Source organism: Pseudopipra pipra, chromosome Z (assembly GCF_036250125.1).
Source record: "Pseudopipra pipra isolate bDixPip1 chromosome Z, bDixPip1.hap1, whole genome shotgun sequence".
In the NCBI taxonomy this organism is placed as follows: Eukaryota; Metazoa; Chordata; class Aves; order Passeriformes; family Pipridae; genus Pseudopipra; species Pseudopipra pipra.
The window spans coordinates 13,185,294-13,201,099 of NC_087581.1; the positions used below are offsets into that span (position 1 = coordinate 13,185,294).

Consider the following 15,806-nt stretch of genomic DNA (forward strand, 5'->3'; position numbering starts at 1 on the left):
TTAAAAGATATATTAATAACTTGTTCTGAAAATAACATCAGAAACTGATGAATCAGTGTTCAAATCAAATCAAGATGATAATTTTACTTATTTTTACTTACACTTGCTTAAAAAGGATTCAAATATATTTCAGACGCTTTTTAGAACAGCAAAGGAAAAAAAAGATTGAGTTCACAACAGAGCAACATGGTAAATAATTAGGGTCATGTCACATGCATCCACCTTTTACAAAACAGCTTAATACCTAGAGCTCTCATCAACACCTATGAACACCCACTGGACTTCCCTCATCTGTTTGTGGGCAGCTGAGCCCAGGATCTCCCACCTCAGGGAATTCACTACCACCAAGCCATACTGTGCCTCTTGAAGCGATGTATGCTGCTGACATGTCCTCTCTCCCTAAACAAATACAAACTACAGCAGGAACCAAAACCTTCCTCCCGGGTAAGGCAATCACCATACTGGAGAGGTGTTGTCAGTTCTTTGCTCTGTCAAAGCAGAACAACTCTGAGAGGTGACATTGCTATTGGAAGTGTCCACACCAGCAGTGCTATGCAAGGTAAATGTACAGGTCCAAATCTTCTCCAGCAGAAGACAAAAATTACTGTACACTTTGAACATCCATGCTGAACAGTTTTGATTCCCAAGCAAATGGAGGCAGAAGACATTCAGGTACCCACTTGAATATGGCTTTAGTATGATTATGGATTTGTTATTTTATTAATTTCTTTAACTGAATTAATCATATTCATTTATCTAAAACATCAATTAATTTAAAATAAAATGCGCACATCACATAGGAAATGAAAGAAGTGATCTTCAGCATGCTTCGACATGCTTTGACATACCTTTCCCCATGTGTATTTATTACAAACACCTTTTAAAGGGGGATGCACCCCATTTTTCTAATTACTCAGCTTGTATTCATAACTCTCTGCTAGTCATTTGCCTTCCACAGTATTTAAACATATGCAATGTTAATTTTAAAATTTCTTTAAAACTTCCCAATTTGCATACTGCACATTCCAGTGTTACCATCCTTTTGACAGCATAGCTCTCCGCCTGTGTTGCCAAAACAAATCAGCTAATTATGCAGCTAGACAGAGCAGTGATCAGATAGACCTCATATTCACTTGTTTAAAACAAAAAGGAAAACCCAGAAAAGCGAGCAAAGTAAACAAGAAAGAGCATGCATTATGCTCAGAGATGTTCTAGTTACCGGCCTAGGTAACTGTGATCTTGCTGGTTCTACCTCTGCTCCTCTCATCGTCCTTTCATGCTGTTAACCCTCTAATGCTACAGCAAGCTCCACGCAAGCTGGCCTGAGCAAAGCCTCCATTCTGCTGCTGCGAGCAGCTCATCAAAGGGTGCAGGTTTGGAACATAACTCAAGTTTCTGGGGATGTAAAATCTGTCTCTGACATTTATGAACGTTGGTCAGTGTAATGGAATGCAATTGCTGAATGGTCTTTTTTGCAACATAATTCAAAATAAGGAAACAAAGAGGGGCTTTTTTTCAATTAAATGGCTTTAGTTATCCTTAAAAAAAGCAAATAAAAAAATTCCTAATTAAAAAAAAAATGGTCTATGCGAACTTACTGGATAAATTGTTTTTTGATCTTCAAAACAGGAGATAGCCTGCAATATCAAGCACTCCAGGAGATTGCATTTACATGCAATGACACCTTTTCTACTTCCTGTACACCTTTGCCAGCACTCCAGCAGGTAATTTCCATTGCTTTGTTGCAATTAAAAAATGAGGGGTTATTACATTTTGTCACGCAACAATGAAATAGATGGTCAAGATCCACTTCTAAAAACAGTATGTATTAAATTTACAAACCATGTGTAGAAAGTATTTATTAAATTACAGCAGATTATTTGCTTGAAACATATTTATTAAATATTTTGTTTTAATTTAGTCATATGAAATGGTCATTGAGCCAGTGGAAGATATTTGAAACCAAGACTTAGATCAATTTAAAATTCTATTCCATCTTCACTGAGACAGAATCATCTAAAGTTGTTATACAAAATACATATACAAGATAAAGGTTTTTTCCTCCACAGTGTCTTTATTCATTTTTCTAAGAGAGAAAGTCACTTTAAGCTTCAGAATAACATGTCAGTTTTCAGCCTGAAAAACAAAAGATTGATAAAGATATTAAGATCTGAAAATTTATTCAAACTTAACCACAGGCTTTGTTATACGCTTCACTTATAAATATTTATCAGAAAAAAATAAAAGGGAATTCTTTAATAATCTGCTTCTCCATTTTATATTTTGGTAGAGTGTTTTGTTTTTCACAGATGACTTTGAAGTCTTTTCAGGCAAAAATTCTTTTTCCAGTCTTTGAATGTTCAAATAAAGACATTCCATACTCCTTAACAATGGGCTGGTCTTGACATCAGCCACCCACCACAGGTTAAGGGTTACAGGGGAAAGTGTTTGCACGCAAGTAAAGTTGCCTATAATTGTAGTCACTGATAAGTGGCTCTAAAATAAGCACTCAAAGAAACTTTGGTCAAGAACCCATGACCTGACCTATAAACAACCGCAAAAATACCAAGAAAGCTCTTTACTCCCATACTGATAGATGACTGTTGTTTTGATACAGCAAAACAAAAAAGAGCTGCACTTTTCATGGTGAATAAAACACCAGATGTCCATTTTTATCTTCCATCCACATTCACTCAAAATGTAGTTGACTAAATATAATAAATAGGTTTCTGGCTTTCAGCAAATGAAAACATTTTACTTTGGAGATCTTATAAGAGGTTTTAGCCACAAGCCAATATTCCTCAGAAAGAAAAAATCTAATTTAGCCAAATATTTATGTTTCTTTTTTTGGAGGACAGTGAGTTATGAACTAATCAAACATGTTTAAACTAAAGATGTGTAATAATTAGAACTGCCAAAGAGTTGTTAATAATTCATTGGTGGAGAGCAGCAAGAAATTGAGGGTGAAAAATTATTAACAGAACTTTTCCTTACAATCTTAGAAAATATACTGATCAGTAAACTGCAAATCAAAATATATAATACAACAAAAATGGAAGCTGAAGCATATTCAAATTATTCTGACATACTAGTTCTGAAAATCCACAGCACCCATGGGTGACATTTTTTAAAAATCCATTTTACCATTTAGGGTTCTGTATAGCTGGAATTCTGAAAGATGTTCAGGCATGGAGTCCAGATGCTTACAAGTATCTAGGTCCTAAAATCCAAAGATAGATGGGCTTCTGACTTCCATCTCGGATCTTCATCTACCATCCTATAGATTTGCACACTCTGTGCGCAGCACTGGGTAAACCTGAGATTTTCAAAGCCATTCCAGAAATGGAAAAGTTTATACTAGAAACACGAAACCCAGTTAAACATCATATTCCATTTGCTCATTTTGCCAGTGGCATCATATTAGTGTGCACATTCAATGTTAAGATGATGTGCTATTCAGTTACACTCCATGGAATTACGAGTCAGTAGCCCCAGCAGGAACATCTGCCACCATTTTACGTAGATTCATGGTACCCACACTCCTGGGCTATAAAGCTAGCTCTCTTTCCCTGAAGCAAGTCTGAACTCTGTTGTGATGTGAGGAACAAGTGTGGGAGTGGAAGTTCACTGCAGCTCTCCCATCCTTTCCACAGAAAGATAAATTTGGTCTAGCCTGTGGAGAATGTAAAAGTTGGCTGCAGCTTAGAAATGACAGAATCAACCACAGTCACATTAAGCAATGCTTGTACAGTCCTGTAGAATGAGGGGGGTGGTGGCGGAAATTGCTGAATAACATTGACAGGTTGTATAATACTGAAGGAGTATTCCTCAGACCTGTCTTAATGAGAATCATCTCTTGACAAAAGAAAATTAGCGTGCATGTGAAAAACAGAGCACAGCATACAGGCAGACTACAGAAAAATCTAACTTTAGGAAATAAAAATAGAGAAGAGTTTAAAGTGAAGCAAGGAATTTAAAACTCATGGTTAGTACCTTCAAATAGCAACGTAAAAACAAAGATTTAACTGGATTCAGTCATAATTTGTCATTTGTAGTTCACATCTAGCTAAATAATACGCATACAAAATAATAAAAATATTACATCCTGGATTTAATTATTTTCAACACCAAAACCCTTAAAATTGTTTTTAGACTTCTTCCATTTCAGAGAGATCAGCCATCATAATGAATTCACTACTTCAATAAATAAACAATAAGAACATGTACAAATCCTACTCAACTTTTCAACACCCAGCAGTGTATCACTGCATTTAATATTCTGTTCCAAATTTCAAAACCACATTTAACTTAGCAAAAACAAGTATTTCAGATATTTACTGACAGAGTGCATGCAATTAAAAGTCTGTTTTGGTCATGTGGGCACCTCATGGTTAGGTTACTCATCTCTCACTTTTCCCACGCAAGCGATATCTATGCTTAATAAGCCATCAGATTTCAGACACTTTTGATTTTGACCCTTTTTAAATGCTCTGATAGATTGCCTACCATCTGGCAGTGCTTACTCTTGATACCATACTCTCTTTGCACTACCGAAGTGTGCTTCTTATAATTATATCTTTAATGTGATAGATGTCTGCAACTAGAATTCCCATGCTGGCAATATGCAGGCTGAGGGGACAATTTTGGCAAAGTACCTTGTTACTAGGTGTACAGTAACAGTATGTTCAATTGCATCACATTGCAATTCTCAACACAAAGCTGCTAACCTGCCCAAGTCAAAGGAAATAGAAAATATTCATGTCATTTTTTTAAATTACTACAAGGCATTTATTTACAAACTCCAAGACACTGTGAAGAATACCTAGGCTAACTTTTCCTGCTAGTTTGAACAAACAGCTCTGTATCTCCTAGCTAACAGAGTGGGTAAGAATGGAAAAGTACATGGCAGAAAAACAAATTAAAAAAAAAAAAATCAATGCATCATTTCCATTTATTTAAAGGAATGCATTATACCTTCAGAAAGAGATGTAGGAGGGCAAAGAAAAAACAGAATGAGGAAAAAGAGAAAATGTTTTCAAAAAAATACTCTCTCAGGGACTACATCCTCATGCTCCCACTAACTTTCGAACGCATGTTGACTATAGCAGAACTTCACTACCTGAAAGTTACACTATAAGAAATGCTATAAATAAAAGAGAGAAAAAGAAGGATTCAGTACTTAGGCAGTCACATAGATAGCAGTTTCCCTGAACACTGGACACACAGCTCTGAAAAATAACTCTTTAGTACGCTCGGTAAGCTGGGTATATGAGAAAGGTACCCAACTACCAACTGAAGCTTGAGGTATTTGCTTGATTTATTTTACTACCTATGTTTTGATTCCAAATTTGTGTCTAACAGACTAATCCCTAGCTGGAACAGAAAAATCTTTGTGTTACTACTGGGATTGTCTGGCACCAAAGACAAGGTGAACCAGAGTGACAGACAAGCCTGGCTGTTATCTTCACTGAAAAATCAAGTGCAAACAAGCCCATATGCAGCCATCCCAAGGAACCTGTAGCCCAGGATGTGTTTGGGGAACACAGAAACTTGCAAGTATCTACTGCCACACAGTATAAGATGTTTTAGGGGGTAGTAGTACTTACTACTTGTGCCATAATAATTTCTCTACCAGACAGAAATGATAAATCCTCCTGGAATAAACAGCTAGACAGAAGTGACAAGAGCCTGACAGAAAACCTCTCACTAACTGTGTGAAAACTTGATTGCATCCCCATGGTTTTCCAGTCATACTTTTATTCCATCTCCTGGGTGGAGTTGTATAGATCTTACTCTATGTATTTAATAAAAGATCAGTATATTTTCCATAACTTTTACGTAGAAAAATGTAGAATAACCATTTATTTTTAGGATGTCATGATATGTTACCCTAAATTCACTGCAATCAACATATTGGCATAATGTCAGATCATTTCTGAACCACACAGCGTATTGCTGCAGCCATGCTATAAAGAGAGGTGCTTCTTAGAGGATTTGGTAAATTACTGTAAGATACAACAGAACCAGCTAATGAAATATCAATATTTCCACACTTTAGTCTGACATGAGAGGAAAAAAACCCTGCAGTCAACCAGAGTGTGATACCTATAGAATTGGAATATTTGATATTGTAAGGGTACATTTTATTTCTGTGGGGCTCTTTATATACTGCAACTTTAGTGCAAGTGTAAGATTCACTGACTTTCAGACTGAGAATTGGATTAAAAAGAGTAATACCACCTAAAAAAACCCCTCCAGTCATAACAAGTTTTATGTATATAGGCTATTTTAAAGTACACAGTTTAAACAACCAACCAACCAACAACAACAACAAAAAAAACCTAGCTTTGACAGTGAGCATAAAGAAACCTGTGATTTTGCAGTTAAAAAAAAATCTCAATAAAAATTTGTAATAAGTATGACATTTTTAGAGAAAGAAACTTAATCGTAGTCGCATACTAAATTCCAATAATATATCAAATTATTTATTAAATAAAATGCCTCATTAGATAACATATATACATAAACAACAAAGAAGTTAATAAAATAAGATCAAAATCCTATTCTTAGCTATCTGATGCAACTTTAGTTGTTGGAACTCCACTGGAAAAATAAAAACAGTTTTTAAGGTTTTGTTGCGTTGGTTTTTTTTAAGATAGAATGGAAACAGGATGCAGTTCTCTTGTAATGAAATGAACATTTTCTAAAACACAAGTTTACTCTAGACTTATTCCTGCTGCACTATACTACAAAGCAATAAGATTATTGAAAAATACTATGCAGCTTGCCTGAATCTGACTATCATCAGATTAAAAGATATTAGCAGAGATTTTATAGAAGCTAAATGACAGTGTCCTTGAGGTAGTACTGACATTGACTCCAGCTGATACAGTTTTTGGTCATTAACATACCTTACTATGTGTCTAGAATGAGCTCTCCAATAATTAGAGCTGAATGCACTATGATTTTTAAAATTAAATCATGCCTCTGGGAAAGAATCAGGGAATAGACAGCTAAACGACTTTCAAGCAATTAACGAGAACTGTACTGTCAGGTTAAAAATTAAACATTGCAAAGTAGGTTAAAAGTTTCCTCTCTCAAAAAAAAATGTATATTGACATAGAAAACAGCTCTCAGGCATGCTGTTGAGTGAAAGCAGAGGTGGGAACAGATACCTCTTCTTTGCAATCAAATGAAGTAAATTTCTCTACAAACTTTCATACTCTACCCTTTTCTCTAAAAATAGTATTTTGCCTTCTTATACCTTTAATCTGAACCTCTCAGAAAAAGATGACAAAGTTTAATTAAATATTACAATGTCACTAATCTTAGATAGGTAGGCAGAAATGCAGAGCTAAAGACCCATACATTTTAAGTGACCTCTGAATTTATATCTCTCTATTTCTGCTGCTCCAGGCTGAACAATCAGAAACCGAGACACTCAAATTTTAACCTGACTACATAACAAAAAAAACAAAACAAAACAAAACAAAACAAAACAAACAAACAAACAAAACAAAACAAAACAAAAAAAAAGCTTTAGGAACTTATCAAATGCTATGCATCTTTCATTTATCTGTGTAGTCACCAAACCCCCAAACCAAATCCTAAACACACACCTTTATTCACCTTTATTTACTCTTTCATGCTTTTACACAGCATTCCAATTCACAGTTTCCTTCATATATCCAAGTCCACGAAAACCAAGATAAAGAAAAACTTCTACTGACTCAATTATAAGAATTGCTTATTTTGCTGAGCTAATAAATAAAATCCCAGAACACAGTCAAAAATATGTAGCTGTGCTAAAATAATCAATTGGAATAAGGGAATCGGTACTTTTTCCCCATAGGCCCAAGCATGATGATGATCTTATGAGATCTAATTTTTGATTATATGTGTGTGTGTTGTGTGTGTGTATGTGTATCACATTTAACAAGCACTTTTTTCTCACTGCAATCAAGCAAAAAAATCAGAAAACTGAAGATGAAGTCTCATGATATTGATCCAGGTTAAAGATTCTAATATAACTACCCCAGAACATCATCTTTTAGATTTCCCACGTGAATTCTGTAACATTTTGGATTTATTTTATTTTGTTGTGGTTGCTTTTTAAACATATCTCAAAATCATGATGAACATATTTGCCTTTATTTAGACTGTGAAAAGGTGAACTTTGTAAAATTAAGCATCTTGCAGAAAAGACATGTACTTGTGTACTTATTTATAGGTAATCTTCAAAATGCCCCAAGTTAAATTAAAAGTAACTAAGTGAACTGAGGAATTATTTGACTTACACTTGTTCAGCTCTTTCTCTGCTTTAAACTTTATTCAATGTGCAAGTAAGTAACATGACCAAAGTGTGAAAGAAGAGGCAGTCAATAGACTGATATTCTAGGACTAGAATTAACATAATGAAAATTGGCAAATGTTTAACACGTAAGTGAGCTCAAACTAGGCATTAGTATCCTACATTATCTAGAGACAGAAGGATGTCTTATCAATAAAATGAATCACTTTCCTTTAACAAACAAAGGCGTAATCCACTCCACATGCCCTAGAGGCAAATGGCTGCTGCATCAACCTCAGGTGGACTCCACTGGCTTCCTTTAGCAGCTCTTGAAGAAAATTTCAGAGGGGAAAAGAATACAAAAGAATACAAAATACATCTCTGCATATACATTTTCTCTCACACATGCTTACAACTGTTGCAAAAGGAAATGCCAGTAGCTAGTCAACTAGATTTCATAACAAACAAATCGGTGATAACCAAAGACATTATTATTCAATATGAAAAATAATAGGAACTGGAGATGAAAAACAACCTAATGAATTTCTGGCCTATATTCCACATCAAAGCATTTTCAATAGAATATTTTGTTGCTTGTTTTTGGTCCTGCTTTCTAAACATCTAACTTAGGTATTTGTTGCTGCAATTTCACTCCATTACTTCTATGCAATTTCCTTCCTCTTTGTAACATCCATTTACGTAGTTGAGGACCATTACCATATTTCTCTTCAGCCTGCCTTTATAGGCGTTGCATTTTACATGGTAACTATAATTAAGCTTAATATATAACTTAATGTCAGAAGTAATTTTAGACATTATAAATGCATTATTTAGATTAATGCTACATTTTTGTCATTTTATGTTTTGGGGCATTTATCTAAGTAAAGTACAAAAATTGTTGGAATGCAGCAAATAAAAAGCCAAGCACTATTAATAATCCTTTTTGTACTAAATAGTTCTCCATAGGGAGACACATACAATGAGTGAACATTCAAGTAATAGTAGTTTAAGTGTATAAAATTTTTCTTTACTAGAACTAGAAATTATAGTCACCACGACAGTATTTGAAAATAATACATGAAAGAGCCCTAGCCAAAACTGTGCTATTTTTTTAATTGTTTGTGCAAGGAATGTACAGTATACAGTATAACTAAAAATCAATGATTATCAGTTTATTAGCAAATAATTAAAAAATCTCAATACTGCAGAACAATCTCAGGACAAATCCTGAGTAGTAAGAATTAAATGACTACCTTAGGAATCCAAAATTATAGACATTTCATACTCTTACACTACCAGTGACATAATGTATGCATTAAAACCCACACTAATTTGTATCTGATCTATTTAATATAAACTAACATGATTTATATACTTCATTTTGCATACATATATCTCTACCAATTACATTTAAGTATGATATAATACATTGTCTTTATCGCATATAGTATTACCTTCCAACTCTACTGCTCTATGTAAACCTAAGCATGTAACAGCTCACGAAAAGATAAATCTCATTAGCTTCAAAAGAGACATCAGAGACGTGACAAAAGAAAAGGACAAAGTGCTTACCCTAAGCTTCTTAAAATGCAAATGCTAGGTATAACACGCAGAGTGAAGACTGGGCCCGAAGAAGAATAGGTTTTAAACCAATGCACAAACTTTAGAATATGATTGTGAGCTGCACAGTCTATCAAGTTAGGGTGATTACTGGTGGTCAGACAGGTCCAAAGGATAGGTGAAAATGAAAAAGAAAATTGATTCATAAAGTAAATGTAAGTTCAAATGTTAAAAAAAACCCAAAACTATAATTTAAAGAACCGAACCAACCAACCAACCAAACAAACAAAACCACATGAGGTGCACTAATACATGGTAATTGCGACTTACAGTTTGGCATACACTTACTTGAAAATTTAAGCTGTACATACGGAGGACAACATGGATGGGTTGCATAAAACTGCAGAATATAACAATGTTTTTTAATAGCAACAGATGCAAAAATAGTCTTTGGTAACTAGCTAGACATACACATGCAAACATTACTGTGTCTTTCACCCTGATTAAAACCTATTGAAACCTGGCATTAAATTACTCAAAGGTATTACTAACAGAGCTTTCTATAACTTATAAAGATTTATATGATAAACCTCAAGCATTTACATGATCCCTCAAATCTGTATACAAAAAGATTTTGAAACTGGGATGACATACAAGCTAAAATAAATATTGTATACCTTTAGTATTCACAGTGCTCTGAAATCTTCTGTTCAAGTTTTGGAATTAACTCCGCTTTTTTTTTTTTTTTAATGCTGTCATTAAAATAAGGCTTTGAGTTTCTTGGACATATGTAAACTTACCCCAAGATAAAATGTCGATAGTTTTATCTTAATTGTTGCAGATCAGTTCATACTTTGTATTCACGTACACCTGAAAAAAGACCTTCAGCACTGCCTCCACTACTACTCTGACAGACAACACCACAACACAGTCTTACTTCACTTCATCTTGAAGCCAATTATAATTTTTGTCCCCAATTGCAGACAAAGGCTGCTATCAAACATCAAGCTGAATACCGTAACCATCAGAGTGTGAAGGCTACATTTAGGCATACACATATTATTTCCACTCAGTCTGTCTCGTACATTGCTATTTCTGGTCAAAAGATGCCACTCCGGTAGTAATTCTGCTTTCTTTACAGATTGCTGTCTACAGATGCTGTTGCCGAGATGGTGATAAACTCAAGATTTCCATGACAGTGGGAGTTTCTCCGCGTACCCACAGGCCGGGAGGGATGGAGACAATATAGGGCTGGATTAACAGCCCAGGCACATGCAAGCAAGCCCTCTGAGCATTAAAGAAACTCCTGACATGCCAAAGGACACTGAATAATTAATTATTTGAAAAGGCAGCTACGTACATTTCCATTAACACCAAAAGGCCGTAACACATAAAAGTCACCAAATGCCCATGTTCACCACAACCCTGCCACGAATCAAGTGAAATGTGTGGCAGCAGGAGAACCGTGTGCAGTTGCTCCCATCTCCTGCTGGCTTTGTGCTGCTTTCACCTGGTGGCTGCAAGGCCACAGGGCTGGACCGGTGATCCCTCCTGCGGGCTCGTTCTTCCACACATGAGAACAGATGGACGGAGGCACTCAGCATCTTACAGAACGCACTCAGAACTTCAGTAAACTCTGACTGATAAATTTATTTTTGTGAGTCATGCAATTACACAGACTTGTTGTCCAAGTTCAGAGACACAGCAACCACAGCTGCAAGGAGATAAACGGAGGCCTTGTGCTGGGTTTGATGTGCATTAGGTGCTTGGTTTACACAACAGCTTCCAAATTACACATTAACCTCAGAAGCCTAGAAAAAGATGACCAGGAACAAAATGGTCCCCTTATGGAAAAATTATGTAATACTTATTGAATTTAATACTCCAAGGGTGTATCTGCCTGATGAAGAGACAATTCTTCCCTGAAACATAGGCAGAATGGAGAGCCATAAAACTAAAGACAAAGTCCTACAAGGATGGAGGTAACCAATTCACAGAGCACCAAATTTAGAGACACAGCTTCCACACTTTGTTCATACCAAAAAAAAGGAGAAGATGGTGCAGGAATCCTGCCCACTTCTCCAAACGTCACAACAAAATACTGCTTGGTGTAGGAAAATATACTATTTTTATTAAAAAAAAAGAGAATTAGGTAAACAGATATAGCCAAATGCATCAAACTCTTCAAGGAAATGCACACAAGCATCCAGAACTAGGAGGAAAAAAAATCCAAAACAAGTGCGCAGGAGCCTGTACCAGAATTTTCTCACATTTTACATGTTAACCCAATATTCTCCTAAGTGTGTCTATACTTTAAGTTTACTGGGATGTCTGTTCTCATATGTGCCACAAACACCCTAATAATAGCTGCATTTACAAACGCAGTCTACATCTTCTCACTTGGATACCATAAAATATTCAGCTTTCTACCTTTTCTTTGTTATTTGGGTAGAAAATCTAGTTCTTTCCCCTGATGGTATCAACATCAACACAGTGACGCTGGAATACCCCTGCTTCTTTTGATGTTTTAAGGCTGGTCTACACACTAGCATTAAATTGTTACAAAGTAACATGCAAAACATAAATTAAGACCACTCCATCGTACATACACATTTATTCTGGTACAGAGATACTGCTAGGAGGCACTTACTAGCATTGTCATAATTCCCAAATAAGAAGGTGAATATACTATATAGGGCAACTCCTCACACATTTCACACTGCCGCCCAAAAAGAATTGTATCATTATACAGTAGCAAGTATTTTAGGAGAAAAGAAACAAAAACATCTCATATTCCTCACCAAGATAGTCCTACTAGCTAAAAAACTGGGTCTGGAGCAGGCCACACCATCCAAACACGAATGAAAGACTATGAACTTTATTTAAAAACCAAATAGTTCCATTCTAAAAAACAAATAAAAACATCATAAAATCACCAGAAAATACAGTTGATTCAAGACTATTCAGACAACAGTCCTGAAACGGATGCAGAATTGTTTACTCCTATCGAAAAAAATAGGCAAACATATGCTACAATCTCTAAATCTTCCCACTGGAAGAATTAGGACAGAATTAGAAGATATTTCTGTAACAAAACACTTATTTCACACAATAGCTTAAAAAGTTACATGCTGCAAAATATGACAAATAAGTTCCTATTGCACAAAACGTTGTCTGGGTGTGCAACTCGCTCAGAAACAGAGCTTACAACAAAACAAGGGAATTTACTCACAAGAATAAACTCATTCATCTTAACGGAATTCTCATGTGAATAAAGTTACTCATGCACACACACGGGTAAGTAAGAGGCTATCAGACCCTCCTAATCCCCTATGCATTCTACCACAGCAGCAGATGTGACCTGCTATGTCCCTCTCTGGCTGGTAGAAAGGACGTGGGTGGGTGAGTGGCTCTCTCCCCCCTTAAATGCACCTGCTAGTGCAGCTGAGCTGGCATGAAAGGGGGGAAAAGGTACTTCAGGAAAAGAACAAGTGCAGTTTATTGCCTTCTGGGAACCAGGAAGACAAGCAGGGATTTGAAGCATAATTCCAAGTCATAACAGTGCTGCCACACTCCTTCACTCCTGCAGTTGTACTGCTCAACTGCAAGGTGCTAACACGGCTCACTGCATAACACCTCACTCCAAATAGTCCCACAGAAACTTGAACTTTGAAAGTATTTCCTTCTGTTTCCACTGGAAGCATGTTCTATTTAGCCCAGTGTTTCTTAGAAGATCCGTGTAACTATTGAACATTCTGGATTTTCCTTTATTAAACATAGTCTCCAGTGCAATTCACTTATCGTATAGACGTAGGTTGTTCAATGCAAGCTGTTGATTAAATTCGCTTAATGACACCAATAGTTCCTCAGCAAATATCATAGAGAATGTTACATTTACAAAGGCATACAGCCAGCTGGCATGGAGAATGCAATTAAACAATCCTACACTTAAAAATGTAATTCTAAAGGGAATATAACTTTTTGGGAAATTATCTGCCCTGCTTTCTGTATGACTGTTCCCATCCTGCATTCATTCAGCTTACTATAAAAGCAATGCTAATTTGGCATCACATTTACCTGCCTCCCTACGAAAACATAGTTTCCCACACATCACCTGGATGAACTTATTTTACTCTGATTGATTTAACTCTGATTAAGATGCGCTTCCCTCATGCAACCCCTGGAACAAGTGTTTATGCCCGGTGCTCAGGGAAGGGCAGCCGCGTGCAGACACCCAGGGATTTTATTGATGCTGATGCAGCTGTGTAACCCCCTGGCGAGCTCTGACACTCTAGGGCAGAGCCGTGCCCGACGGACCGCGGTCCCGGCAGGGCAGGACAGAGGGCCATGAAGCTCTCCATCCTTCCTCAGGGGCTGCGGGCGGCGCCCCGGCGGGCGCGGGGCCTGCGGGGCCGTCCCGGGTGCAGCACTCTGGAGAGCGCCGGGCCGGGCCGAGACCGCGGCCGTCCCAGCACGGGTCGCAGCCCCTGCCCCACCGCCCAGTCCGGCGCCCGCCGAAGTTCGCGCCGGACGAGGTGCGAGGCGGCGGAGCCACCCCGCTCCCGCCCGCCGTGAGCCCCGCGCTCACCTGAAGTCGCTGTAGGGGTGGATGATCCAGAACCCCGCAGTTTTAACCCTTTCCTGCTCCTTCTCGACCGCCTTCTGGCTCCCGAACATGCGGAGGGAGAATTTGTTGACCCCCGGCTGCAGCATGGAGGTGAACTGCCGCTGCATGAAGCCGTACTGCCGCCGGGGTCCCTCGGCATCCTCGAAGCCCACCACAGGCTCCTCGCCCCCGCCGCCGTCCACTTTGAAGCACACCGAGTTGCCATGCTCCTTCACGCCGCCGCTGCCGGGGCTGCTCTGGGCTTTCTCCGCCGGAGCCGCCGGCTTGGCTGGGAAGGAGTTAGCGCTGCCATCGTCCCGGCTGCCGGCGGAGGAGCTGCGCTTCCCAGCCTCCATGCTGCGGGGGGGGCGCGCCCCAGCCGCGGGAGAGCGCGAGGAAGCCTCGTCGCCGCCGGTGCCCTTCAGCGGCGCGGCTGGGCTCGGCCGCCCTGGGCTGGAGTGGGTTGGGCTGGACTGGACTGGGCTGGGCTGGGCTGGGGCGGGCTGGGCTGGGCTGGGCTGAGCTCCGCGCCGCCCGGCAGCAGCAGCGCCGCCGGCCCGAGCCGCGCTCCGCGCAGGGCGGGCACCGCCGCCCCGTGCCCGCCCCCTGCCGGCGGCCGCGCCGCCCGCCCGCCTGACATTGAGAGCCCCCGAGTCCTTGAGGGGCCGCGGCGCCCGCGGCGGGGAGGGAGGGAGGGAGGGCAGGGGAGGAGCCGGCAGCCAGTGGGGAGGGGAGAGGAGGAGGGGGGAACCTCTGCCGGCCCTGACTGCGCCTTGCACGGAAAGGCAGGAGCGCGTGGGTGGATGCTTCACCTTGGGCGAAGCAAGGGGCGAGGCGTGGGATGGGAGCCTGCACAGCCCCAGCAGGCTGAGAGTGATGCGGTGGGGACGTTCCACGGGCTCTCCTGTCCCTTGGGAAACCTCCGTTACTCCTCAGGGAGCAGGCAGATAGGGAGAGGGCAAAAGGTAGGGGTCTGCCTGGCCCCGGGGTCGAGTGGCAGCGCTGGAGGTCACAGAGGCTTTTTCGGTTCGTTTGCTAACAGTGCAGTGTGTGCCCAACGCAAGGGAGCATCTCTGGGATGTAAGTGAGGAGGGAAGGCCAGGTATTGAGTGGCATTCGTTTTCATAAACAAAACACATCACTCCAGTTAGACACTCCTGCCAAGCGGCTTTTCCTTGTCCCTGAGTCTTAATGCTGACTGAAAACACGGGGCCGAGCGCATGAGCACAGGGACACGCAACATGTGAGATGCTGCAAGCACGGCTGGAGCACACAGGGATGCAATTCCCACCGGGAGGGCTGTGCTGCCACAGGCACCTGCCTGTCTTCCTGAAATGCGTGAAATGGCAG

At 39.5% G+C, this 15,806-nt stretch overlaps 1 protein-coding gene across 1 annotated transcript in view; it reads right to left on the minus strand.

The window, feature by feature from the left end:
* HCN1 (hyperpolarization activated cyclic nucleotide gated potassium channel 1) overlaps window positions 1-15,007 on the minus strand; it is a 199,997-nt gene extending 184,990 nt beyond the window's left edge. Inside the window, exon 1 of the mRNA XM_064642837.1 lies at window positions 14,439-15,007. Coding sequence (XP_064498907.1) covers window positions 14,439-14,812 — 374 coding nt within the window. The 5' untranslated portion in view covers window positions 14,813-15,007. The remainder of the gene's footprint in view (window positions 1-14,438) is intronic.
* Between the last annotated feature and the right edge of the window lie 799 nt (window positions 15,008-15,806).